The 25,222-nt window shown below is 31.5% G+C and overlaps 7 protein-coding genes across 20 annotated transcripts; 3 read left to right on the plus strand and 4 right to left on the minus strand.

Annotated features, from left to right (window-relative positions):
- Positions 1-141: 141 nt before the first annotated feature.
- LOC136781901 (ras GTPase-activating-like protein IQGAP1) lies at positions 142-7,078 on the minus strand. Its single transcript, XM_066740904.1, has 20 exons — positions 6,939-7,078; positions 6,753-6,846; positions 6,461-6,695; positions 6,241-6,385; positions 5,997-6,154; positions 5,801-5,935; positions 5,639-5,723; positions 5,475-5,566; positions 4,915-5,376; positions 4,692-4,848; positions 4,366-4,611; positions 4,123-4,274; positions 3,917-4,060; positions 3,522-3,833; positions 3,284-3,448; positions 3,108-3,221; positions 2,697-3,034; positions 2,387-2,611; positions 1,051-2,304; positions 142-980 (listed from the first exon to the last, which is right to left on the minus strand). Exons 1-20 carry the CDS (start codon positions 6,973-6,975, stop codon positions 620-622), a joined length of 4,911 nt encoding a protein of 1,636 aa, XP_066597001.1. The 5' UTR covers positions 6,976-7,078; the 3' UTR covers positions 142-619.
- An 823-nt stretch (positions 7,079-7,901) lies between these two features.
- LOC136781904 (BRCA1-associated RING domain protein 1-like) lies at positions 7,902-10,900 on the plus strand. Of its 4 annotated transcripts, XM_066740912.1 has the most exons (13): positions 7,902-8,033; positions 8,124-8,216; positions 8,280-8,326; positions 8,410-8,564; positions 8,661-8,834; positions 8,904-9,095; positions 9,169-9,373; positions 9,441-9,521; positions 9,581-9,777; positions 9,841-10,074; positions 10,144-10,253; positions 10,313-10,431; positions 10,518-10,900. In XM_066740912.1, exons 5-13 carry the CDS (start codon positions 8,767-8,769, stop codon positions 10,896-10,898), a joined length of 1,587 nt encoding a protein of 528 aa, XP_066597009.1. In that variant the 5' UTR covers positions 7,902-8,033; positions 8,124-8,216; positions 8,280-8,326; positions 8,410-8,564; positions 8,661-8,766; the 3' UTR covers positions 10,899-10,900. The 4 variants fall into 4 exon arrangements, with proteins under 4 accessions (XP_066597009.1, XP_066597010.1, XP_066597007.1 ...); XM_066740913.1 differs by lacking the exon at positions 8,280-8,326; XM_066740910.1 differs by lacking the exon at positions 7,902-8,033 and having other exon boundaries at positions 8,102-8,216.
- Positions 10,901-10,964: 64 nt separating this feature from the next.
- On the minus strand, positions 10,965-14,012 carry Mic26-27 (MICOS subunit 26/27). 2 transcript variants are annotated; one of them, XM_066740917.1, is made up of 6 exons: positions 13,857-14,012; positions 12,461-12,642; positions 12,237-12,379; positions 11,936-12,169; positions 11,551-11,726; positions 10,965-11,183 (listed from the first exon to the last, which is right to left on the minus strand). In XM_066740917.1, the coding sequence occupies exons 1-6, from the start codon at positions 13,995-13,997 to the stop codon at positions 11,151-11,153; spliced, it is 909 nt and encodes a 302-aa protein (XP_066597014.1). In that variant the 5' UTR covers positions 13,998-14,012; the 3' UTR covers positions 10,965-11,150. The 2 variants fall into 2 exon arrangements, with proteins under 2 accessions (XP_066597014.1, XP_066597015.1); XM_066740918.1 differs by lacking the exon at positions 13,857-14,012 and adding an exon at positions 12,765-12,925.
- Positions 14,013-14,246: 234 nt separating this feature from the next.
- Cbp20 (cap binding protein 20) lies at positions 14,247-15,149 on the plus strand. Its single transcript, XM_066740927.1, has 3 exons — positions 14,247-14,473; positions 14,554-14,874; positions 14,957-15,149. The coding sequence occupies exons 1-3, from the start codon at positions 14,399-14,401 to the stop codon at positions 15,059-15,061; spliced, it is 501 nt and encodes a 166-aa protein (XP_066597024.1). The 5' UTR covers positions 14,247-14,398; the 3' UTR covers positions 15,062-15,149.
- A 135-nt stretch (positions 15,150-15,284) lies between these two features.
- On the minus strand, positions 15,285-19,188 carry RhoL (Rho-like). 5 transcript variants are annotated; one of them, XM_066740924.1, is made up of 6 exons: positions 18,930-19,188; positions 16,931-17,089; positions 16,413-16,539; positions 16,116-16,230; positions 15,905-16,022; positions 15,285-15,831 (listed from the first exon to the last, which is right to left on the minus strand). In XM_066740924.1, the coding sequence occupies exons 3-6, from the start codon at positions 16,529-16,531 to the stop codon at positions 15,629-15,631; spliced, it is 555 nt and encodes a 184-aa protein (XP_066597021.1). In that variant the 5' UTR covers positions 16,532-16,539; positions 16,931-17,089; positions 18,930-19,188; the 3' UTR covers positions 15,285-15,628. The 5 variants fall into 5 exon arrangements, with proteins under 5 accessions (XP_066597021.1, XP_066597022.1, XP_066597020.1 ...); XM_066740925.1 differs by having other exon boundaries at positions 16,877-17,089; XM_066740923.1 differs by having other exon boundaries at positions 16,978-17,089; positions 18,930-19,187.
- Positions 19,189-19,307: 119 nt separating this feature from the next.
- Positions 19,308-20,484, plus strand: LOC136781907 (uncharacterized). Of its 2 annotated transcripts, none has more exons than XM_066740919.1 (5): positions 19,308-19,572; positions 19,647-19,882; positions 19,959-20,022; positions 20,108-20,271; positions 20,346-20,484. In XM_066740919.1, exons 1-5 carry the CDS (start codon positions 19,465-19,467, stop codon positions 20,482-20,484), a joined length of 711 nt encoding a protein of 236 aa, XP_066597016.1. In that variant the 5' UTR covers positions 19,308-19,464. The 2 variants fall into 2 exon arrangements, with proteins under 2 accessions (XP_066597016.1, XP_066597017.1); XM_066740920.1 differs by having other exon boundaries at positions 20,108-20,257; positions 20,346-20,458.
- Cse1 (chromosome segregation 1) lies at positions 20,455-25,043 on the minus strand. 5 transcript variants are annotated; one of them, XM_066740909.1, is made up of 6 exons: positions 24,330-25,043; positions 24,150-24,240; positions 23,864-24,009; positions 21,771-23,801; positions 21,257-21,353; positions 20,455-21,182 (listed from the first exon to the last, which is right to left on the minus strand). In XM_066740909.1, exons 2-6 carry the CDS (start codon positions 24,232-24,234, stop codon positions 21,043-21,045), a joined length of 2,499 nt encoding a protein of 832 aa, XP_066597006.1. In that variant the 5' UTR covers positions 24,235-24,240; positions 24,330-25,043; the 3' UTR covers positions 20,455-21,042. The 5 variants fall into 5 exon arrangements, with proteins under 5 accessions (XP_066597006.1, XP_066597005.1, XP_066597002.1 ...); XM_066740908.1 differs by having other exon boundaries at positions 21,257-23,801; positions 24,341-25,041; XM_066740905.1 differs by having other exon boundaries at positions 21,257-23,801; positions 24,330-25,041.
- Between the last annotated feature and the right edge of the window lie 179 nt (positions 25,044-25,222).

The following is a 25,222-nucleotide window of genomic DNA, read 5'->3' on the forward strand; positions in this document are numbered from 1 at the left end:
AATTCTTCATACAAATTTAAGATTTTTATAAACTGTGTTGTAAAGCAAATTATTGATAATAATCATAGTGATTATCAAAGGCTTTATTTTTCCAGACAACTTTGTAAAAAATTTACTTAATATTAAGAATGTACATACAGCATTAATCGTAATAAATAACAGTAATTAATCGCTATTAGAAATATTTAAAAATATTAATTGGTTTTAAAATTGTAATTATGAATGAGTAATGATCGACCTAATTTTACATGGTTTTTGATAATTTACATTTGAATTTAATGAAAGTCACTAGAATTATAAAATTTTAATTTCACAAACAAAATTGACAATGTGCAAATACAATTTGCATCATCATGTAAAAAATCAAAATTTCACCAACATAACATAAAACCTAAAATTAGTCATACGAAGTTTATTATGGACTATGGTACAAATCGCGCAATTATCAGTAAAAATGATGAAAAATTCTAAAATTGTTGTTGTTTCTAAAGCAATGCAACTGAATGAATGTACAAGGCTTAATTCGGTATTATTAAAATATTGTGAAAAGAGTTGTTGATTACTTTTTCATAATTCTTGTAGTTGTATATTTTAAATAATATTTTTAAAGTATCTGGTTCTAATTTTTACCATAAAATTTTCTATTTAACAAATATAATAAAAGATTCACATTAATTTTTACCTTACCAAACATATCTATTATAGGAGAGCCTTCAAACTGTAGTTCAAGTAATTTTTGTATATCTATTTCTACCTTCTCCATTTCAACTCCCATAAATTTACATCGTACCGAAAAGATTCCACTGTGCTCTGTAGGACTTATTTCGAAAACGACATTTTTTAATTGTGAGTTTGAAAGACCATCCACTTCAATCAATATCCCTTTCTCCTGTAATTTGGCAGCTGAATATTTTAAAGTGTTCTTCGAAGTAAGCTTGTTATGATTATTTCTTCCCAATGTTTTAATTCCTCTATAAGAGCTAAAATAAGTAAAAATATTATCATGACAGAAGTCAATAAGTGAACAAGACAAAAAGATAAATTCTTTACCCTTTCCCTGCATGTAAATTTTCACGACAGCGTTTTATATACTCGTTATAAAATTCCACTTGTTCCTGATAATATTTTGTTTTCTCCTCCAGTCTCTCTTTCGTCACTTTTAAAGTTTGCAGTTCCTTATTGCGTATTTGGCGATACTTTCCCTTGTTACAAAGATCTTTTGCTACTGCTGTGACAATAGTTTGATAGCCGTCTTTTTGACTAACCCACCCACCAAGTTCCAATTTATTAAGGTACGCACGAAGCTGATGCTTACAGTCATTTAATGAAGAGCTACGTTGGATAACATTAATCGTATTCATTATCGAAGAGCATTTTGCATCGTACAATCTTTCCTGAACTGGAGAACAACTAGACTCGAGTGCGGCTACTAAAGTTTGTCCTTTTAAAAACTGAAGAACCGATACCAAGAGCTCTTTGGTTTTTATAAATAATTTATATAAATTAGTATCTTCTTTCTCTGGTACTTCAAATTTATTAGTAAGTATGAGACAAACTTCGGTTTTTCCGAAACGAATAATGTTTGTCTCGCATATTGAATCAGAAATTCCCAATAGTTTCCCGACGGTGGGTGCTGGACCTAGGTCTTCTAACAAGTCATGTAAAACGTCCATTGGATCAGGAGCTATTTGATTTTGATACTCCAAAAGTAAACAATGCGTGTCACAGATCTCCTGAAGGGATATATAAATCTCCGGCTTGTGTATCAGTGTTGCCTCAGTATATTCATGAATCGCAAAATGATCCTCCAAATCTTCTATTTGACAGCAATGGCGGAAAAAGTTTTTGAATTTTTCATGACACTCTATGATAAAAGGATTCAAACATACTAGATGTGCTGCCTCTTCTCCAAAACCTTTTTTAGAAGCTGCAAATTGCAGAATTTTAGCAATACTAGCTAAATTTCTACGCTGATCATTCGACAAGGATTTATCGATAGGCAAAGTAATAATATCAAAAGCGTCTGGTGCCACAATTGCAGCATTTATAAAATGATAATAAATTAAATTTCCAACAACCTTTAAAATATCTTTCTCTGGTGAATTAGGAAATTTCTGGGCCACTGAATCATGCAATACTTTTGCCACGTATAGCATACCATAAGGTATTAAATCTCGAGATTCACAAATTTTATTTAAAAACTCTAATACTGTATTTTGAAGTAATTCTATTCCCTTGTTCAATCTCTTGCGAACTTGTACATAATTTAATGCTTGTTGAGGAGTAACCGTATACGGTAAATTTCTAAAATAGAACGAAAGAGAGGAAGGTAGTATTATTATTCCACACAAATGTGAAGTAAAAATAAAAACAAATTAATAATTACAAAGCCTCTCCCGTCTCCGTCTCTAATTGATTCCTCCAGCATTTATATATATCCACAGGATTTGTTTCTATGCTTAGCGTTCTATCAGCCAAAACCGTTTCAATAATAGGTCCTACTATTTGCCGTAATGCCTTTTGACCATTTAGTTGCCTGGCATAATTTATAACCATTTTCAAAACCAAAGGATTCCCAGTAACAATTTCTGCTGGCTTCTGGAATTTGCACCTTTATATAAAAGATGCAAAAAATTAAGTCATATCAAAAGAGTGAGAGAAAGAACAATTAGAGAGAATAAGAAAGATAGCACCACCTAATTTCTTCTTGCAATGCACTTGCAAATAATTTTAATAACAAATACTCTTCTCGAATATTAGAGCCAAAGTTGAACAATGTTAATATCACATTTTGTAAAAATTTATTTGTCCTACTCTGTGGCAATAAAAATAATAATTTTGATAAATAAATTGGACTGGTTTGTAGAGCATAAAACAAATGCTGATAAGATTCTAGCATCTTTCGGCCCTCTTTAGTTAAGGACTTTAATCCTTTATGAGGCATAAAATTTTCCGTAACAGCATTTCTACCATCTTTGTGAACCTCCTTTTGTTTTGCTAAAGTTTCCAAACTTTTTCCATGTACAGCTACGTCCTGCATTCATACGTCAATATCAATACCCAATACTATAAAATTTTATCGATTGCTTATTGATCTATAAACCTACATGCAAAGTAATCCGGTTCTGGATAAGCAATCCAATTTTCACATCCATGCTGTCAAGTTGTTGTGACAAATTTTGATTGTATCTAATACTTTGGACAACCTCGTGTTTCAAGTGCTAAAATTTTACAAGCAATGTGGACATACAAACATTATAAGTTTAAAATATAAAATACCTACTTGAAGTTGAAGATCTTTATCGTAATCTTCTGCATTAAAATTTAGAATTCCTGAGAAGTATTTGACTACAGCAAAAGGAGGCTTTTCTGATCTTAACAATGAATTGAAGGCTCTTCGCGCCATACGACCTCGCCAGAGAGTTTGAATTTTTATAATCTCATCCTCCTTTAGAAAAATCAATCATTTTGTGTAACTTTAATAAATTTTGAATTAATTTAACATTTAATCTTTAACTTACGTATTCTCTGTAATACTCTAATACATTTTCACTATTGTCTTTTTTGAAAGATTTGGACGATTTATTATTAAAATGCTTCATTCTCTCATTATCTACTAATTTCATAAATTTTCTTTGTTGAATAATGCTTCTCCACCATGCTTGAATTTTAATAATTTTTTGCAAATTGTTATAATAATGAGTAAATCGGTCAGAAATTGCTTTCCTTAATAAATATCCTCGTATGTACGCTTGCAGTCTAAGAACCATGTCCGTATTAATTTTAACAATGCAATTTTGCGATTTTAGAACTATCTCACGTTGTATCATTTTCTAACAACAAACAATCAAAAATAAGAAAATCGTAAGAAAAGTAGTGCTATTTCTTTATTACTTTATTATGTTTGTATATTTACCGCTATATCTTCTTTCGTAATAAAAAAACTCTCGGTTACATTCCGTGGACAATCCCAAGTGTAGGAGGAGGTCTTTAAATCTAAAAATGATTTGATATTTTGTGTACTTACATATTGAATGTATGGGTAGGTATATTTTTCCTTCTAAAATAAGGAAGTCATTAATATCAAGCGAATTTTAGTTGATTTTGAATATTGTCGCTTACTTTCAGTTTGTACAATTTCTGGAGCTCTTCGTATAAAGATTTTCCTGATTTAAGAGTAGGAACATCGTATCCCATCGATCGAATAGCATCGATCGTATTCGACATTTTATTTTTTTCTAAGCCATTATTTACTTCTCCCAATAACAAGCAAACTTTGAAAACAAAAAAAAATTGCACATTAATTCTTTAAAATTGTTAATAAAAGAAACAAAACAATTATTAGTTTGAATTAATTTTACCTACTTTTCTGAACTTCTTCAGCATGTTTGACAACAAGATTATTTATACGTTCTACATCTTCTAACCATAACTCAGATCCATCCGAGTGCTGCTCCTCTAGGCACTTCTTAAAAAGCTTTAGATATAATGATGCATTTTCTAGTGGAATTGGGTTCTTTAACTTTAAAGCATCGTCCTTCAAAACTGACAAAAGACCAGACCTGTCATTTTTCATAACTGCTACATTTAATCTACGGAGCGCTTCAATGGCTATAAACATTAAAATAAGTGACAGAAGTTATTAATAAGTCAATTAATTAGAATAATTTCGTTGTCACTGAAATTTTTACTTTCTATATCCGTTTGGCATTGCTGATTTACGAGATCTATGCATTCTTGAATATCTATATACGTCAACACCATACATTCTTCAGCATTTTTCTGCTTTTCATATCTAATGGTCTCTAAAGCTCGAAAATATTTGGTTTTATGCTCTTCGTATAATCCCTAATAATGAGAAAAACACAGATTAAAAAACAGTAAAATTGATAATTTAAATCAAATTTTGCATACAGTCACATGTGCGTCCGGATTTCGTAGAGCTTCATAAGCTAATTCTGGATTTCCAGTGTCAATTGCTTTAGTAATATTAGCAATCGTATTCAATACTCGAAGACTGATTAAAATGTCATCATACGAAAGATCATTCTGTGATTCAATACGATCGATTTTCATTTCTTCGTAATATAAATGCAAAGCAAATTCGTCCACATAATCGCTAATTCCAAGTTCCGGATTTGTAAGAATTTTACAAAACTCATTTTTAGATTCGGTATGCAATGTCATATTCAACAATCTTGCAGTTTCTTTACGTTTCTTGTGTTTATTGGCAGATTCATTAGCAATGTTAATTATATTCTGAAATAAATTCACCCAGTAATGATTGCTTTCAGCATTATCGTCATGAATCTGATGGCATTCTAAATGTGACAATAATTCTTCCTTATAAAAACTGACATTTTCAGAAATAACTTCCTAAAACGAATTAAAAATAAAGAATAATAAGAGGAGATTGTGTGTGTGTTACAATTATAATTTGTGTTTTTCATATTAATTTTTCCTAAGGGACAGACCTGTAAGCTAAGAGTAGGTACTCTTAATGCTTTTATTATAGTTTTTTCATCAGTTTTGATAGACTTAAAAATGTCTTGCAGAGCATGCTGGGCTGAAAAATTGTATTTTATTAATGATTTGTTACATTTAAAAGAGAAAAAAAATTAAGTATATTACCACTGACCATTTATGCAATTAATATGACCTTGAATTTCTGCTTGAGTAACCATTTCATCGTATACATCTGGTATATAACTATCATTAAGAGACTGTTAAAAATTAGCATATTCATTATTATGATTTTTAAACAACAAATATATTTTGAGTTTTTTACAAATTCACTCACTCTATTCAGTAATGCCTGTGCTTTTGTTTGTTTAGCCTTCAGTAGAGCATTGTAATAGTCTTCAGTATACTTTGGTAATACATCATGTAATTGTGCTGAGGTATTGTTAAGGGCTTCCAAGAAATGTAAGCAATCCTAGAAAAGAAAAGTTTTATATAGTGATCACAAACACTTTGTTACATAATTTAATATTTACTTGTTCTTCCACAGCCACATTTATTTCCATTACTGCAGCATGAAGACTATTTTTATCTCCTGACATACTGCTTGTTAATAAATCCCCAATCTTTTGAAACTGTGGCATTTGGACTCCATATTTCTGTAATTCTTTGCTGACTGCACCAATTTCATCATCTGTAAAAGATAAATATTATTTTCTTCTTCCATTTGCATGAGTTCATACTATCAAATTGTTGAAGAATAATAAATAGCTATTGTACCAGTAAAATTGACTTTTCCATAAAGATCTTGGATTTGTGGAGCTTTTCCATACTTGAATAAATGAGTACTCAGAGCATGAATGCAATAGATGACACGTGGCATATTTTTCTTATCATAAATATCCGTTGTCTCAGGCTGAAAGGTCTGAGAAAGAGCTGTTAGATTTAAAAAGTTTTAACTTATATTGATTATATAATTTACATAAGAAAGAATAAATACCAAGGGCAATTGTATCTCTTTTAGGCAGCGTAAGAAATGATTTATGTTATCCGTATGTCTAAATTGAAGGCCAGCAGCCATATATCTCTTTTGTTCCAAATCATAGATTTTATGTAATGGTAAACTATTTGGAGACATGAAATGTGCCAATTTTGCTAAGTATACGCCATTACGTAAATTCTCTTCCAGCTCAGTTGTTGGAGGTAATTTTTCCCTAAGACAAGCTTCTAGCCACCTAAAAAGATTGATATTATTGATTTTTAGAAGAAGTATTTATTGAGTTTTTTTTTACTTTTTCACTTCCTCCAAGTGGCATAAATATTCATACGCTAGCAGTTTTTGACGTTCTTCATCCATTTCATCTGCAGTTCTGCGAGCATTGTTGACTACAAATAAAAAGAGATTCTAAATAAAATTTAACTTATATCATTGTAAATAATTTGTATTACTGAAAAAAGTATCAACAAAAAATTCTAACCTTGCCCATTTTGCATTAATAAAGTCTGAATGTCCATTATAAAATTCACAGTTGGGAAGGATGTTTTGACAGCGCAATAGTTTATTAATTATAACAAATTTATACTATCGTTTATATTACTATTAATTCCTAATATGTATTTTATCCTCTTGTTTACTGTAATGCATGAATTATTATCTTATTTTATCATTTCTAATTCATAAATGCTCGATATACCAAACACCGACTGACACCGAGGTGCTCTTTCGGAACAGGATTTCAAACGATTCAAATAACTGTCAAACACTTTAATAAGTGCAGAGAAGAAGCGGAAAGTGTGTCAAGCATCAAGTACATATATCAATTCCACTGGTAAAGAAAATTGCTAAATATTACAATACGCACAAAATAAACATATTTTGTTAAAAAATACAAGATACAGAATATCAATTATGCGCCAACGCGCCAACTGACACAAATAATAAATTTGCTTTTTCAAAATTGACCAATGTCATTTTACTGTACTGTAGCGTATACATATGTACTTGGGTTATAATAATAATAATTCTGCACATGCGCACAAAATTTTGCGGCAAAAATGCACATGCGATCATTGCGATCTGTTTATTTTACTCCGTTTCACAGATTGTTTGCAACATCAGAATTAGATTAGTTTACAATTTTTGAGTCATGTATTTTTAACTTGCAAATAAGTATATTTTGGCTATTATGCTTGTAATCGCTTGTAACTTTAAGTATTGTAACCCGAGCTGCCTTAAACGGGTAATATCTTCTCCCTATCACGAACTCCATATGTACCACTCCATACTCTGTTCCATAACTATGTGACCAGGTAATGAGGATCATAATAGGGAAGAGAGATATACGTTTTGAAACTATGCTAATGACATTTTAACGGATGTAACAAACGTTTAATATTGAATTATTATAACTCAAAAAGTCAAACATCAAAGTGGTGTTTGTTTATACATAACAAAATAATTTTAAGGAATTGTTATTCAATGCATACATTATCAGTAATATTCTCTAAGGAATGTTTTAAGCAAACAAAGAGAGACCAAGAAGAATTTTCAAATGTGTTAGAAAACTGTGCTGGTAAGCAAAGTCATTTGGCCTCAAGGTTCCCTTACATAGCGATTCCATGTGAACGTTTGATAGAATATGTGAATTTTCCTGATTTTCAAGATGCTTGTATTAAAAAAGTACAAACAATAGGAACTCTGAGGCAAAAGTCAGGAAAAGTTGGGGAAATTGTTTCAATAGATAAAGGATATGAAGGTAAAAGTTTTCCTATCTCTTTTGAAAAATTACAAGAGGCATACTTTTATTATAATATTCCAGACTCTTTAAAAAAGTATACTGAGCAAAAATATATTACTACAATTTTTGTAAGCTGTTTACTTATACACTTATAAATAAGGTTTTAATTTAAGAGTTTCTATATATATTAAATATTTTTTTTTGGTTTTAGGAAGCTAAATATGTATTTAAAGTTTTTGGGATATTGAGAACAATAAATAACAAATGCATGATTGAGGCTAGCTTTGTAAAAAAAGTGGAGAATGTTAATGAAAGTGAAGCTGTTTTGAAGCTAGGTTCTAAATTAGGCTGTTGCAGAATTGATCAGTAAGTTTTACAGTAATTAATTTATTATTGCTTTTCAATAATTTTATGGTGTATTTATAATAAATAGATTAACTAGCAGATCTTTTTTAATGCCAGATATGAAGACACCTTTATCGATATACTTTAATGAAAATAAAGAAAAATGTATTAAGAAAGAATAGAACACATTGAAAAGAATAAAGAACGAATTAAAGAAAAAATAATGGATAAGTGGAAGAGAACTGAAGCAGCTTTGGACCAATTTTTTAGCATTTTGTCTTGTGAAATATGGTAATAAACATGTATTTCAGTGTTTTAATCCAAATATCATTGCTACATACATAAAATTATTTATTTTAGTCATGCAAAGCCAGTGAAAGATCCAAAGAAATTTGTAATATGTGGGCATTTCGTTTGTGAGGCATGTAATACTAATGAACAAATATGTAAAGTCTGCAGTACTAGAACCCCAAACAATTATAAACTATCAGACCACATTTTAACAAATCTGATACATGACCTTCATCTTATGCAGGAAGTGATAACTGAGAAGTACACAAATAATTTTTATTAATAATATTTTTTGTTTGATAAATGCTTTTACTAAATAAACCTTTTGGAACAGAAAATGCTTTGATGTACCTAACAAAGAAGAGCACAATAAAGTTTTACCAAATAAAACTATAAGCAAGAAAGGAGAAAGTAAATTTTCCAAAAGTTCAAATGATAGCACACTTGATAATTATAATTATGTTCCAAAAATAATGACTAAAAATGTTCATAAGAGAAATGCAAAAGGTGAAACACCTTTGCATTCAGCCTGCTTGAAGGTGAGAGTTCTGTTGGTACAACTGCTGTAGTTATATATTTATATAATTTACTTAAATGATTTTGTAGGGACAAGTAGAATATGTGAAAATACTCTTAATGCATGGAGCAAAACCAAATACAAAAGACAATGCAAATTGGACACCATTGGTAAGCCTGTATAGTTCAGTCATGGGTTTTGGGTATATTAAGCAATTTTTATTTTCTAGCAAGAAGCTGTAAGCATGGGATTTTACGATATCACTACTCTATTATTAGAAGCAGGTGCCTGTCCTGACACTCCTGGTATGGACAACCGGACAGCGTTGCACGAAGCTGTTCTCGGAAATAGAGAGAATGAAGTACAACTGCTATTGCGATATCATGCTAATCAAAATGTATTTGATAGATATGGAAAAAAACCTATGTAAGCTTTGCCTACAAAATAATCTTAAATTCTTTTCATTGGTTTCTCATTTCCTTTTCATAGAGATTACTGTTCTTCTGAAAATATTAGAAAATATTTATTAGAAGGAACCAATGGGGATACATCTGAATTACTGGAACTTAATGTATCGTCAGATTATCGTAACTGCCTGGATATATCCATTTACTCCACCACTGTTCAATACATAGTTTTTGCATCAAATCTAAGTGATGATAATCGACAGCTGCTGCGTCGTATAGCCAAGAAGCACAGAATAAAAATTGTTTCTGCATTCAGGTATAAATATTAGCCAAAACTATTGTATATTTATTTATTCCTCTCTTAACATTAAAAATTATATTACAGTTCATCCGTAACTCATGTGGTTGTTGAAACTAATGACCAAAACATTACAAAGCTAACATACGACATTATACTCGCACTTCTTCACGGAAAGTGGATTTTAAATAGTCAATGTAAGTCGCTTTATTTTCGTTAATAATTTTATCACTGATAAATATTTCTTATTTTAAAGGGATATCTATTATTGCTGAGATCGACGATACAATCGATATAGACTTTGAATTGTTTGAGATAATAGGGTCTCCAGTTGTTGGTATTCCAAGAAAATTCCGTGAAAATGCCGAGAAACAAGTAAGACATGAATAAAGTTAAAACAAATAAATTAATTAAAATTTATCTATCAATTAAAGATCGATATTTTTCTTACTTAATTATAGTGTCCACGTTTGTTCAATAGCTGTTACTTCTATTTTTCTCTTCAGTCTAAAAATGAGTATGTAATCGGGGACATACGATTTACAAAAGAGAGTTTAGTTAAGCTCGTAATTGAAGGAGAAGGTACTGTCCTTACGAGAGAGCCAGATCCTAATGACATTAAATGTACAAGTCAGATTACTCCATTTCACGTTGCTAACAATCCTTTTCATTCCTTGTATAAATGTACTACTTTTATTATTTATATGCCTGGAAAGGACGAACCTCGTATAAAATACAATATGAAGACTATGAAAAGCCTACCATTAATCTGGTTAATTGAATGCATTGAAAAATTTACATTAATTGATCCAACCTTATTAGGAATCACAAGTAATTTATAAGTAAAAGTGGATATTATAAATTTAATTAAATATAACAATTTTAGAAATAATAATTTGTACAAGTAATAAAGTTTATATAATTTATTTCTGTTTATTCAACAATAGTCCGTATAACTGAACAATTTTTATTATTTCCACAGTTAAGTTTCATGATGATTCGCGAATGCTGCTGTTTTGTTGTTGAAAAACTTCTATTACATAAACTAATAATATATATAATAAATATATATATTATATTTTTCTAATGATTTTCTATTTCTTAGATTCTGGCTTTGACTCTGTTTCCTAAAGTAAAAACAGAAAGCGATATGAAGACTGATACTTGAAATTATGACTAAATCTTAGGGTACCTAATGGTTAACTTCATTCCCAATTAAACCATCCTTTGGGCTTCATAGGTCTTTCAGCATTATATTTTAATAAATTACATTCCTGTTCATTATCCATATGTTGCAAAGTCAGTCTTCGCGTTTTTTATTGTGTCTTCGGAAAATTTATCTACATTTATGAAATTAAGTTTATTCTTTCTAGCAATAATTTCATTGATTTTATTATTTTAATATTATAAAATCCCAGGAAGTCTTCAATTGTTTTGGAAATGAAGCTATTTAAAATGAAAACCTTTAAAATTAGCTAAGCTTTCTTGTCATACCTCCCGCTTTTTATTAATGGCATCTACAACTTTTGTAACTAATGAACCAATAGCACCAGCTGTAGCTGATGCTGCACTTCCTGCCAGATCAACAATTTCTGAAAATGACTCAGGCATTTTCAATTTTGATAAATCCGGGAAGGTAATATTTAGTTGATTTTCATCCCCAGGCTTAACTGAAAATACCAAAGTTTACCAAACAAAGTCTAGCAAATTCTGCTCCTTACTATAGTAATATATTACGAAAATACTATTGTCTTATAAAATACATTTATCTGCCACAACCTCAGAATAAATCTTTTAATTTAATGATTTTAAAGTTTAATTTTATATTTAAATATATATATTATACGTAAGATTAAAATATATTGTTATAAAGATTTACCTCCCCAAATAAAGTTATATCCAATATTTGCATAATGTTTTCCTAAGACAAACGACTCTTGTGCTTCTTTAGGATAACAAATAGCCGCAACTGTGAGAGCTCCTGTACTAGTATAAATTATTCTTTTAAATTTTCCCCCTCTCAATCCAAATATTAATCCTGCTAAGCCTCCAACTCCAATAGCTCCAACTCTTGGTAATAGATTGCTATCTTCCTGAAGGTAATCGATTAAAACTGAAGTAACAAAAAAAAGTTGCTATAAGACAAATAATTATGATAAGAAGGACAAAGAGCTAATTACCTTTACTATGCTCTACTCCAGTTTCTACCTTCTGAGAAACATTATTATATACAGCTTCATATTCCTTTGTATATGCATGAATTGAAGCTTTAATTTTATCTATTTGTTCATCCAAAGCTGAAGGTTTTCTTTCTACATCTGAACTATAAAAGACTTAAATAAGAATCAGATTATAAATATAATTTGACATGTAAAAATTCATAAGTATTTCTTAAATGACTTACCGTGGAATTTGATCAGAACAAGTATCCTTGACTATATATATTGGCAATTCTGAAGGTCTGATTAATTTTTTGGACCCACCCTCATCACTGCAATTTACAGGACAGGATGGGGAAGGATTTGTTGGTTTTATGGCGGGTACTGCAGCGCACAATCCACATGGCATAAGTAGCTTCTTAAATAACTAAATAGATGCAAATGTTAATAATACATATTACATAAAATATCACTTCATAAATTTAAGTTTTAATAATTGCATTTAGGAATTGTCAAAGATAACCTCAACTTATAGTTTAACTTAAATACCTTTATTTGGTGCATTTCTTTTTAATTAAAAATATGCAAAAAATATATATTTAAACTTGATAATTATTCGTTTGCACGAAAAATTTCTAGTTTAAAATTTAGATAAAACAATTTAAACCAAATGTAAGATCTACGCGGTTGCTGTAATAAAAGATTTTTGCATAGTACACACTAACACCACTAGAGTAACGAACGTAACAAATTCTAAAACAAATCATGGCTGCGTTCGTTTATTAGCTGCGAGTACTAAAACTCTACAATGTATGTCACGTAAAATATAGGTTATCAATACTGGCAGTACATAAACGAACGTAGCCCATATATCCTGTTACCCGGTCCCACACACAACTATATATAATACTTTTAGTAAGAAATGTAAAGATTTAAAAGTGTCAAAATCAAAAATCAATTCATAATACATTATTTAAACTGCACTGATTAAGGGTGAACCCTACCAAGTCGGGTTCACCCTAAGGGCCAGTGTCAGTACAAAGCAGGCAAGCCTCATATCCAATATAAGAACTAAAAATCTGAAAAACTGCCAATCAGAATGTGTACTTTCAGATTTTTGCAGTTATGTTGGATATGAGGCTTGCCTGCTTTTCGTACTGACACCGGCCCTAACTAAACGGCTTCATTTTAATCTATAAATTTTCCTACAATTATAATAAATATATACTTACGCACATAGCTATAATCAAAATTTTTGTTGAACTGATCAATATATAAGTAAAAAAGCTCTTTAATAAATTGTATTACTCGTACCTATAATTATGTGCGCACACACATAGTAATTAGAAAAAAAAAACTTAATTTTATTACTAATTTCAGGAATGGTGAAACTGTAATTAAACAATTGAAAATCGAAAAATAACTAACAACAAACATAACCGCAGTTAAAAGTTAGTCGATTTTCGATTAAATAAAATATATATAGCTATAGTGTAATATATACATATATATATATTGTTATAACCTCCCTCTCTTAAATGAAAAAAAAATTCTATATTAAAAGTATCACAGTATGTAAATCTGCATGGTCCTATAAATAGAATTTTTCATCTATTAGTTGTACTATAATTTTTTACGTACTTTTATACCTGTTCTGCCAAATTCTACCAAAGACCCTGGCTGATAATCATCGCATTCATCAACCGGTTCTCGACAAGTAACATCTTTGCCAAATATGTTGCCAATAGTTGATTCCAAAAATGTATGTATGGCGTTATTCATTCTTTTCAGAAATGAAAGGCGTACTATTATTTAAATATGTACTGATTTACATACTGCAGGCCGGTTTTAGTGTAGGTTTTCTATGCATTTTGATGATCCTGACCGGCAATTGGAGAATTTTTAAATTTCCCTGCCATATAAAACCTTAAATTTTTTTTCTTTTCCTAATTTTAATTTTTTTAGTTTAGTTTCATTGGTTTCTTAATTTTCAAATTCCGGATATTTTGGTTCTATTCCAACTATTCCAGATCCAAACCGTCGTGGCTCATTTGTTGACGGGTTGAACGACTTGAAGTAGGTTGGATGGAGAGTCTGATTTGTTTATATTGTTGATGCCTTTATATCAAATAATCTTGCTTAAGATTAAAGTTCCAAAATATTAGTATAGTATTCGTTATATAATGACGTCAATAAAAATTACTCCTAATACATCACCTTCAGTGGAATTAAGCTCTTACAGGGATCAACATTTTAAGGTAAGTCCTTTAACCTAACCTATAATAGATACGAAAAGTCATACTTTTTACTTTAATAATACACTATATGTCAAATATAGGGTTCTAGAGCCGAGCAAGATAGACTTCTAAGAAATTCTACCACTTTATACGTAGGTAATCTATCTTTTTATACAACGGAAGAACAAATATATGAACTATTTTCAAAATGTGGGGACATTAAAAGAATTATTATGGGACTTGATAAGTATAAGAAGACACCCTGTGGCTTCTGTTTTGTCGAATATTATTTAAGAGCAGATGCTGAGAACTGTATGAGATATATAAATGGAACTCGTCTTGATGATCGAATAATTAGAACCGATTGGGATGCTGGATTTATTGAAGGAAGGCAATATGGACGTGGCAAAACCGGTGGACAAGTAAGTATAACAGTTTTTATTTAATCTTTTTTTTTACATTAAACAGTACATACAAGTATAAATTTTATATAATTGTATGTAGGTAAGGGATGAATATAGATCAGATTTCGACAGTGGAAGAGGAGGTTATGGGAAAATAATTCAACAAAAAGTGACCCCTATTTCTGAGGGAATCTTTGGAAGATAATATGAATCTGACTGAGTACTTAATAATAAATGACAAAGTGTGCAAACATTAATTAATTCATTACTATACTGTGCTGATTATTTTCTCAACAGTTTATTGTTATAATTATTATTTTATAATTGATGTTAATGTAACTATTTAACTAAATTCACTCCTTATTCAACTATCTTATTAGCTTAATGGGAGTATTAATAAAGAGGTACGTTAGGTATAATGTATCATGTAATTTAAAAAAATTATGAATTTTATTTTAAATGGCACTGCATTATAATCAATTTTTATTTACATTAATCAGCATAAAATCATATAAAGTCAAATGAGTGATGTAAGTATACTTTGTATAGAATAAATAGATATTTCCTACAGTAATACTTGATTATCATTTTTGAAATGTAAAAATGATCTTAGCACATTTTCCCTTTACAGCTTGTGATAGATTAATGCTGAAAATTGCAAGCAAATATTAAGTGTAATATGTATATTTACAAATTTGATATTGCAGTAGCAATCTTTCTCAGCTTGGGAATTTATTTTATTAAGGAGAAACAAAAAAAAGTGCATTATTTTTCACGACATGCAGCAATATTTCTTTGTGGATGGAGTTTTTAGTACTGCTTTAACAGCTTCAATGAAAACTTGTTCCAAATTTTCTTGTTTCACAGCAGAGCACTCAACGTATTTTGCCGCTTTAATTTTCTTACACATCTTTTTACAATCTCGTAGCGAAATTATGTCGATACTCTCGTTACTTCTTAAATCTCCTTTTGTACCTTTTTAGGAACATAAGATGATGAAAACTAAGGAAGAAAAAAACAAATGGAAGATAAAAAAAGATATACTCACCAACAAGTATTATTGGTATGTCAGGGCAGTAATGCTTGATCTCAGGTTGCCATTTGCTTGCTACATTTTCATAGGAGCTTCTTGCACTTATGGAAAAGCATAGGAGGAAGCAGTCAGTCTGTAAAATCATTAACATCAATATTCTCATGCAAGGAATGTCAAAATGAATTTCATTTTACGTTATTGTGTACATCTCTAGATGAATGCTAACATTTGAATATGACAATGGCCTCAGACGCTCGTAATCTTCCTGACCAGCAGTGTCCCATAGAGTCAATTCGAATTCCTGTTGGTCCAAGTATATGGTGTCTGCATAGTTGTCGAAGCTTAAATTGAAATAGCTCGATTAGCACGAGATCAATCCCCATTTGGACTGATGAGCGTTACGATCTGGCTATAAGAAAAAGCATAAAAACCAAAAAAAAAAAACGGTGGGGAATGGTTCGTATTGTCCTTTCAAATTAATCGTGATTAAAATAATGTTGAATGCAAATAGAATAGAACTTACACTGTAGGTACATATTCGGTTGGAAACTTTTTCTTCGTGTACGTGATGAGCATACAAGTTTTGCCAACCATACCATCACCAACGGCCGTGATTTTTATAGGCCTACCGCGTGAGCCCATTCTCCTCTCTGTAAACAAATATATGATACATACCATGGTCACTCCGTCGGTAAGTAGAATAACAGCAAATTACGATTGTCTGACTTTCAACCGTAAACCCATTGTTATTGAAGCATTAAGTAAAGAAATGCTCAATACTTCGATTAAAAGAATTATTAAAATGGAAATGGAGAGTTTTCTCAGGGTTATTGATATGCGTCGTGACAAGCATCGACGCTAATGGCCTTGGTCTGTTCGTTTCTGCTTACCCACCTGTCATACTGCAAACGTATACCCCCCCCCCCCCCCCCCACCTCTCCTATAGATACCGGATATGCTTTCTCTCTCTGCATCTTTATTACTTACATATAATAAAATAGAAGATATTCGAGTAATACTTTGTAAGTAATATCGATATACCTAATACCGACACGTAAAAGTTTATTCTACTCAGTAGGTATGTACACCTTTTGTTTTTCTTGATTTGTTTTCCTGCTCAATAATGGATGCGTTCTTCTCTGTATATCATTTAACAAGCTGCGTCATATCATTGTCTCTTAGTCCTGCCTTCAACGTTCTCTAAAAATAAACAAACAAATAATAAAAATTACAAGAAACCTCATTTATTTAATTCTGGGATTAATAATTTTTCCGAAGAATAAGAGTGAAAGCTTCTCGGTCATTGACAGGATGAGATAGAGGGAGCTCTTTTGCGCCTGTCTTCTGTATTCTTGTTTGATTTATTAATAGCGTCGTTTGACCCAGGCTATTATACAAAATATATGTATATATACTCCAATATCACTTCTCAATACTGAGAAATTAATCCAATTAATGTATCGCGTTTATTATTAAGATATTCAGCTGGTATGCAAACAGATACAGGAGAAATAAAGATATGCCAGTGACTCATTGCAGCAATTGTAAAAGAGGAAAAGAAAGAAAATGTTTTTGTATAACTCCTAATTTGTGTTAACGAGCCAATCAGCCGGCAAGCCTTTGAAGGGATGACATCATCCCGTTGCAATTTGCATGATTACACGCTCATACGTTCCTAAATAGAGGACTCGAGCAAAAATAAACACTTTTTCTCTAAAATGTATTACCATTGTTATTAATTCAAGAAATCTCTACCGGTTTATACCGACCGTGATCAACGTTTCACAGAAGAGATCGTTGAGACAGAAATTGGGGGGAGGAGGATGCTTGAGTGAAATTAAATTACGCGGAAGCGGGATAATGTGATAAGTACGGAAATATGAGAAAGGGTGGATAGGAAAATGTGTGTAGGTAGATAAAAAAGGGCGTGCCAATTGTTTATATGATGTGTCACGTGAAACGAAGCCCTTTCACCACGCCCTTCCTTCCTTTTGACCGCATGTCTTAATTTATTATACACTCTACAAGATTCTTAACTATGAGAATACTACATTTTTGAAATTAGTGAAAAATTGCTTTATTAAAACGATATATTCGTTGTATGTATTTGATTATTGTAGTAATAGAGACCGTGCATACCAATACAGTAACAGTAAGATGAGAATGTGTATTGGTGTATATGCATTATCAGCGCAAACTGTCGATCAATTTTCGCAGTTTTGGGGTACCAAATTATTTATATGTATACACTTACACATTGACACTTCGCTATCATTGTATTTGCTGCACGCTCCCTATTCGAATCGTGATAGATTGATAACGTTTATCGACAAAATCGAATGTCGTATTCTATCTACGCAAATTATAATATTATTTTCATCTGGATATTTCAGCGACAGAAGAGGTCGCGCGGTAGCTTGTGACGATAACAGCTTTCCGGAATGATAAATCTAGCAAGATAAGATAATTGGCATAAGTGTGCGTGTGCTTATATACTGTCATGTGTATATATACATACAATTTACATTATGAAGACCGTATTAAAAACACAGGACTCTCTTCATACGTGCTTAACCTCATAATAAGAAAGAGCTCGAAAATTTTTTAAATCATCATGGTAAAATTCACTGAATTGCATGTAGTATTCTAATTTGATTTAGTCTACACAATTTTCTGACAGGAACCAAAATACAGTGAAAAAAAACTTCGGTAGCAAATGTCATGTTTTTTTTATTCTTGTAACCTTCGTTTTAAATCACCACTGTACTATTCAGTTAGAGAAATAATCTGAAAATACAGTGCATAGCTTGAGATTTCTTTCAAGCTTACAATTGCTTCTTTCAGTCGAATTACTGGGAATCTTAAAAAGTTAAACTAACGAGATACAGATGTGTAAAACGATTCAGATTCGTCAAGCCCAAAAACATTAACGTAGTTGTAAAAAAATTAGGGATGTAGATTGTAACAAATGAATAACTATTTTTTATTGGTAATTTGTAAGATTATAATAATAACAACTGTTGAATAGCTGTAAACTTACCTATATATATGGTACCAAATGTATAATATCACGTTTACACTTTTTTACATTAAGAATTCTCTGTTTATGTAAAATCAAGGCAGATCAAAATTGTTATTATGACCTGACAGCACGAACTACAACGACGAATCACCGATAAAGATGTTTGCGCGCATACTGCCATATACTGTTGAGAGAGTGTCTAGTGCTTAGTGCTGTCGAGTCGAGTCTCTGGCGTGAGTCTAAGTCTCGAGCATTTTGCCGAGCCGCAGGTCGCAGGCCGCAGCCCGCGAGTGCCCGCCACTACGACTACCGGTACTTTATAAATTGTGAAATATATGTGGTATATGTACATAGGTGATTTTGTGTGTGTAGATTCCCGCGTTCCCTCTGCCTGTTCACTCCAAATTCCAAGCGTTCCGTCATTTTGCGCAAACGCTATGCGCAGAATAACACACCGGATTTGAATTTAAATATTCGTTATTATTGTTCTACCTCATTACTTTAGCTTAAATAAGTTATTTTACTAATAATACTTCTTTGTTATTTTATTATAATGTCGGACCACACAACGGAAGACATAAAAGAGAATGAACAACCTGCTACTCTAGAAAATAATGAGGAGACGGAGAGAAAAGCTCGTATTGAAACGTTAATAATTAAAGTACTAGTGCTTGTGATACTTTATTAATAAAAGAATCCTGTTTAACGAAAGATTTTTATTGTAAATGTTCCCAGTCTCAGAAATTGACTAAGCTTGTGACAAGTCGAAAAGAACAATTGTATAATTGGCGCTGTCGATTAAGTATACTAAGGACGAATAACTGGAATTCAAAATGTCAAATTGAGGAGGCAAAAAGAAAAACAAATGAATTGAGAGAAACAACTTTAAAGCTTACTGCCATCAGGGATGAAAAGGCACAAATATTTAAGGATTTACAAGCAGAAAAACATAAATCTCATACGGACGAATGGTACAACTAGGTGCATGAAGGTGTATAAACCTTGTTAAAATAAATTTGTTAATCATATTTTGTTATATATATATAGGTATAATGTAAGTAAACGGGTTATTGATACCGCAAGATTATTTCCAAATGCTTTTCATACATATGTAAGCACAATGATCAGCAATATTATGTTTATATCTCATGATTATATTAATAATGAACAAATTTATTTGTTATATTCTTCCTTAGTCGTCTAGTCAATTGATGAAACAACTAAATGAAAATCAAAAAGCGGCAATAGATATGACGCGTTTAGTGGCAGCATTATCGAATAAACTTAATTCATCGTTTGATGCAAAAGTATTAGAGTCAAATAAGGATCTGAAGATAATAAAAAACGTAGCTATTTTTCGGTAATTAGTAGACTCTTGCTGCTCTTGATTTTTTTCATTCTATCCATTATTATTGAATGTGATTTTTATTTTAGATATAACAATGAAAACATACGAAACGAAATTGCCTCGTTTAATGTCGGTTTACGGAGACTACGGAATGAGATCCAAGAACAAAAAGATGTGATAAAAGAAATTGAGAAGAAAAGAAACAAAAGGATATTTAATCAATAAAAAACAATCGCAATAGCTTCAAGTTCAGCAATATATGAAGCCTAATTATTGTAAAACATGTACTGTATTATTCCTTCTTTTTTTCTTTACAAAGTGCTTATAATAGTAGAAAAAAGATCTTCGTTCTGAAGTACAATTTTATCAATTTAAAAAGACCAAATAAATAATGATTTAAGTTACAATATACATTAAGTCTTTTTAATAATAACATTAGAGACTACTACCCAAATAAATTTTAAAAAAGCATTATATACTTTTCCTTAGCACGCTGTATTATAACTACGTTGGTTTCATCACATTATTTATCTGTTTATTCAGTTAGTTGTCTTGTTTTACGTGTCCTTCTGTACGTTAAACATTCACTAAAACGTTGATGTGTCAAGTTATTCATACATTGAAGCAACGCGCCTTAAGAATCACTGTAGAATATCAATATTAAAACAGAAAGAAATGCAAAAGGATCACTATTAATTATAATCGATTCATATAATCGAATCCGATACTTTCTCAGACACATGCAGAAACGCACAAATGTACGCACACGTATCCTAATTTGTATTACGCAACAGCCACTCCAGCAGCACGCAAGTACTTCCTCAAATGATTCGCATTTGGCTCTGGAATTTGTTCGAGTAGACCAGGAAGAAGACCTAATTTTCCTAGGCCTGCTGCAAGGTGCAATCGCACATCGCCGAACACTGAAACAATTCATAAATTAATAAAAACTTGTACGATTTGGTGAAAATAAAAGAATAAAGAGGAAAATATTTACCTTCCATTGGTACTTTCACGGGAGTCCTGGCACATATTAGTTGATTCGTCAGTCTCACTCCATTCTCAAAAACGCTAACATCAGGAATCCACTCCTCCTGGGAGAGATTGTTATCATTAATTTCTTTTGGGGCAGGTTCCTCTATATATTCGATCAGTTTTGCTAATAGCCGCGGATAGAAAGTATTGTATGGACTGGAGAGTATTGCTGGACAATCGATCAACAAATTGGAGACTCCAATGGCAACAATTATCTTCTCATTACAAATATATTTCAAGTCTGTGAGAATTACGCGTTCTATTACACTACCAAACATTTGTGGCTGAATCTGATCTATAATAGTAACTAAGCTGCTAGCGTTAAATCTAATGATGTAATAAGAAAAGAATGTAATGAGTCCTTTGACATATTTGGTCGTCTTTGATGACGATAATCTTTGAAACAACAGTACAAAGATTTGTTTCATATATGGCTCTAGTACAGTAGGATTAAAGTGCTCAATGATACTACGTACTAGAAGAAATCCTTCGTGATCATTAGCCTTGGATGCAATTAATTTCTGATAAACTCCTAGGAGAGCATTTAATTTATCTTGTGCAATGATCAAATGAGAACAGCGAGATGTGTATGCTCTTAATAATTTGCTCAATGAATAAATATTTTCTTGACGTTCAAATAAAACTGGTGATAGTAGGCAAGGGAATAAGGCCATGTAAGGCTCAGGTACTTCTTGAGTTGTTCTCAGTTCCAAAAATAAAGCAAGAATTTGAAAGACGTATGGAATAAATTCTTGAACGTCTTGCTGCAATATACCTTGAAAGATAGGAAACAGTGCCTGTTCGAATGAAGCAATCACTTCAGGATTTGCTTTGAAAATAACTCTCGTACAGAGACTAAGAGTTTCAAAGAGATAATGATTGAAGTTTGGTCGGCTTGGATTTCTTGCTACCATGGTCAGTTTCTCTGTTAAACTTGGTAAGAGATCAGCTAGGAAAGGATAAATAGAATCCTGGAGAGTTCCAAAGCTTCTCATGATCGCCTTCATGACATACTGATTCTCCTCTGAACCAGGCATAACTAGACAATTGAATAAACCTTTCAACAGTTCAGGAGCCATTGGTGTTAGATCCGATGATTTTACAATAGATTTGCCATCCGCACCTTTCATTGCAAGAATCTTTTCGATAGTTCCTGCTGCGTATGTATGAACAACGATACTCGTAGCAGTTAGATGCCTGATTAACTGTGGTAAACTGCCAACAACCATTTCAATTGGCAGGACGGATCTGAACATCATGATGAATTTTATCGCATCAGCCTTAAGAACTGGCAACTCGTTTACATCTGATTTCGACAATTGTGGCTCAATATGTTGGGCAGCAAATTGAGGTAGCGGCACCAGATTACTGCTCTTTGTAACTCCGTGCTTTTCTGTTTGACCTTTGCTTGCACTATTCGTTATTAGATAGATAGCAGCATCCTTGCTACGCCAGTTTTTGGCAGGCTTCTCAGCATAATTCTGTAGCATCAGCTGGATGTACGATCCAAAAATCTCCATTATCCTACTCTCGAAATACTTAGAGAGCACCTTGACAAAATCACAAGCTGCTCTTCTTCGCGTCTCGACGTCACTACCTTCTATATCTCTCCTTATATATTCCTCAGGATTATCTTCAAATAACTCATTATCAGATTCACGAAATTCAATATTAGGTATTATGGCTTTCTCGCAAATGCTACTCAGTACCATTGGATCCATAAAAAGGTGTCTGTTTTGGCTACGATTTGCTACTGTCACCAGGAATTGTAGGGCATTTGAAACAAGAGAATCATATTTAGTCTGCTGGCCCGTTGAAGTTAGCAAATTCCAAACAGCAGTAACAAACTCTGGCAAATAAGTCTGAAACTCCTCATCATATTTTTGTGCGTACAGTGTTACATTTTCACAAATCTGTGATTTAAGCTGCTCTATAACACCTGCTTCTTCTTCATCTGTAGATTGAAGTGCTGGAACATCAATAGTCAATAAAGCATGAAAATTTTTCATCCACAGTTCCATATTGTCTTCAAAAAATTCAGGAAAGTCTTGATAATTAAGAGAGTAAAACACATCACTAGCTAAAACCAATGTATTGTATAGTATTTTTAATGCTTCCAAATTGTTTTCATGTGCCTTTGTTAGTGCTACTGTTAATTTAAACAGTTCTGTAAAAGGTTTAGCAAACATATCCAGAACAAACTTAATCTCGGTCCACAATGTTTGATTTTCAAATTCATAAGTATATCTTTTAAATAAGGATTGGGCAAGCCTTAAAACTGCATTTGTGAGATAAAAATCTCCAGTACATATTTTCTCAACCATTATATCAATAAGTTTAGGCCATTTGTCTGGAAAATCATGCTTCCCAATAATAGATATAGCATCAGATAATTGTTTTTGAATTGATTCAGGAGAAGACAACATACAAGGAACAATAAGATCTTTGATTGATTCTCTATCCCCTGTTCTAATACGATCAGCAGATGCACCACTGGCATCATCTTCCTAAAAGAAAAATGTATACATAACAAGGTTCAATTTTTTCTCTTCTTTAACAGCCTACTTACCACTACCCAGTAACGCTTTATAAAATTTTTGAAGGCAACAGATCCTGCCATTCTGACAGTGATATCAATTTCTTCTTTAGTTACAAGGGAAAACATAAATAAAGCATAACTTGGAGATTCTTCAAGATGTTCTAGAAATTTTTCAGCTGAAAATAATAAATTCGTTAAATAACAAACATATAGAAACAGAATGCCAAAAGAGAACAAAAAACATAAAGACTCTATATCTCAATTAAAAACAACTAATGAAAGAATTACAATAGCTGATTTTGATTTTTGAGGTTACCTGGTCGCCGCACTCCTGCGTCTGGACTTAAAGTACGCTGTAAGTATTCACTAATAGCTCCATAATCATTAGCTGTTAGCTCCATTTTGACCTAGGAAAAAAAGTAAATATAATTTTGTTTGTACCAATATTAAACTGTAGTTAAAGAAACGAACAACAAAGTTTAAATATGGTACTGACTAATACACAACCTACACAAATCAACTGACTGCTAAATCCAACTATGTAACTCCAACTGACTTCTCTGAAATTCTCCTTCTCTTTTCAACGTTTCTATCACTTCCTATTGCTTATTTGCTTCCTGTATTTTCCTATGTGACTGACTAAATTCACATTAAACATTTTACTCGCACTAACTTATTATGTGAATCGCGCCACATAATTTTTTTTCTTAAATTATGACAAGTGTGTACATACAAGTGCAGCATGGTTTGAGAATGTCTCTACTAAACACATTTATATGAATTATATGCCATATAAAAATTATTATGTGTAATTAAAACTGAGGTGCATCGGTTTATATTATTTAAAATTATAAACCAGACATTTTGTAAAATAGAATATAACAAAGGAGGAGAAAGGAGGTGAAAAAAACTGATCTTAAAATAACATATTTTTATCCCGGATGTGACGTAAAATAGTCGATAAATTTAAAATCTGAATTCGATAGAGAAAAATAGCAGAGGTAGATTGCGTAATATAAATGTACACACAGCTATGTGTGTATTTTCTCTTCCACACACTTGCCATGATATAATTGTGTAATTGCATTAAAAATTACCGTTTTTAAAAATTTGCAAGGATTAATAGTGTAGAAAATTGATTATACAAAATATAAATAATTTTCATGGCTATAATGCATGTTCGGCTCATACAATTTACACCGTAAAAGAGATTTTTATCAGATATATTTGTGATTATTAGTAAGTAAATAAATATAATAAATACAACTTTAAATATATGTGTTACTTTACTTTATCAATTAAATATAAACAGTATAAAAGAAAGAATTAAATTTTCAAACATGGCGGAAAATCTTGAATCACCCGCGGTTTGATCCGTGAAGGAGACGT

This window comes from Prorops nasuta, unplaced genomic scaffold (assembly GCF_024137725.1).
Source record: "Prorops nasuta isolate Cenicafe-Biocafe unplaced genomic scaffold, Cenicafe_Pnas_1.2 PNAS00024, whole genome shotgun sequence".
Classification (NCBI taxonomy): domain Eukaryota; kingdom Metazoa; phylum Arthropoda; class Insecta; order Hymenoptera; family Bethylidae; genus Prorops; species Prorops nasuta.

Excerpts from the sequence above, each read along its gene's own strand:
- Mic26-27 (XM_066740917.1), bottom strand. The coding sequence starts at position 13,997 with ATGAATAACGCCATACATACATTTTTGGAATCAACTATTGGCAACATA. Across the intron at positions 12,380-12,460 it reads TGTTCTGATCAAATTCCACG|TTCAGATGTAGAAAGAAAAC; the intron begins GTAAGTCATTTA and ends AGTCTTTTATAG. Across the intron at positions 12,170-12,236 it reads TGGAGTAGAGCATAGTAAAG|TTTTAATCGATTACCTTCAG; the intron begins GTAATTAGCTCT and ends TTGTTACTTCAG.
- LOC136781904 (XM_066740912.1), top strand. The coding sequence starts at position 8,767 with ATGGATAAGTGGAAGAGAACTGAAGCAGCTTTGGACCAATTTTTTAGC. Across the intron at positions 9,096-9,168 it reads CAGGAAGTGATAACTGAGAA|AAAATGCTTTGATGTACCTA; the intron begins GTACACAAATAA and ends CTTTTGGAACAG. Across the intron at positions 10,254-10,312 it reads GTGGATTTTAAATAGTCAAT|GGATATCTATTATTGCTGAG; the intron begins GTAAGTCGCTTT and ends CTTATTTTAAAG.
- LOC136781901 (XM_066740904.1), bottom strand. The coding sequence starts at position 6,975 with ATGGACATTCAGACTTTATTAATGCAAAATGGGCAAG. Across the intron at positions 6,696-6,752 it reads CACTTGGAGGAAGTGAAAAA|GTGGCTAGAAGCTTGTCTTA; the intron begins GTAAAAAAAAAC and ends CAATCTTTTTAG. Across the intron at positions 2,305-2,386 it reads ACGGAGACGGGAGAGGCTTT|AAATTTACCGTATACGGTTA; the intron begins GTAATTATTAAT and ends GTTCTATTTTAG.
- LOC136781907 (XM_066740919.1), top strand. The coding sequence starts at position 19,465 with ATGTCGGACCACACAACGGAAGACATAAAAGAGAATGAACAACCTGCT. Across the intron at positions 19,573-19,646 it reads TTGAAACGTTAATAATTAAA|TCTCAGAAATTGACTAAGCT; the intron begins GTACTAGTGCTT and ends AAATGTTCCCAG. Across the intron at positions 19,883-19,958 it reads AAATCTCATACGGACGAATG|GTATAATGTAAGTAAACGGG; the intron begins GTACAACTAGGT and ends ATATATATATAG.
- Cse1 (XM_066740908.1), bottom strand. The coding sequence starts at position 24,234 with ATGGAGCTAACAGCTAATGATTATGGAGCTATTAGTGAATACTTACAG. Across the intron at positions 24,010-24,149 it reads CGCAGGAGTGCGGCGACCAG|CTGAAAAATTTCTAGAACAT; the intron begins GTAACCTCAAAA and ends TATTATTTTCAG. Across the intron at positions 21,183-21,256 it reads CGTGAAAGTACCAATGGAAG|TGTTCGGCGATGTGCGATTG; the intron begins GTAAATATTTTC and ends GAATTGTTTCAG.
- Cbp20 (XM_066740927.1), top strand. The coding sequence starts at position 14,399 with ATGACGTCAATAAAAATTACTCCTAATACATCACCTTCAGTGGAATTA. Across the intron at positions 14,474-14,553 it reads ACAGGGATCAACATTTTAAG|GGTTCTAGAGCCGAGCAAGA; the intron begins GTAAGTCCTTTA and ends TGTCAAATATAG. Across the intron at positions 14,875-14,956 it reads GTGGCAAAACCGGTGGACAA|GTAAGGGATGAATATAGATC; the intron begins GTAAGTATAACA and ends AATTGTATGTAG.
- RhoL (XM_066740922.1), bottom strand. The coding sequence starts at position 16,567 with ATGGTATGTATCATATATTTGTTTACAGAGAGGAGAATGGGCTCACGC. Across the intron at positions 16,023-16,115 it reads GGCCATTGTCATATTCAAAT|ACTGACTGCTTCCTCCTATG; the intron begins GTTAGCATTCAT and ends ATGATTTTACAG. Across the intron at positions 15,832-15,904 it reads CATACCAATAATACTTGTTG|GTACAAAAGGAGATTTAAGA; the intron begins GTGAGTATATCT and ends GTTCCTAAAAAG.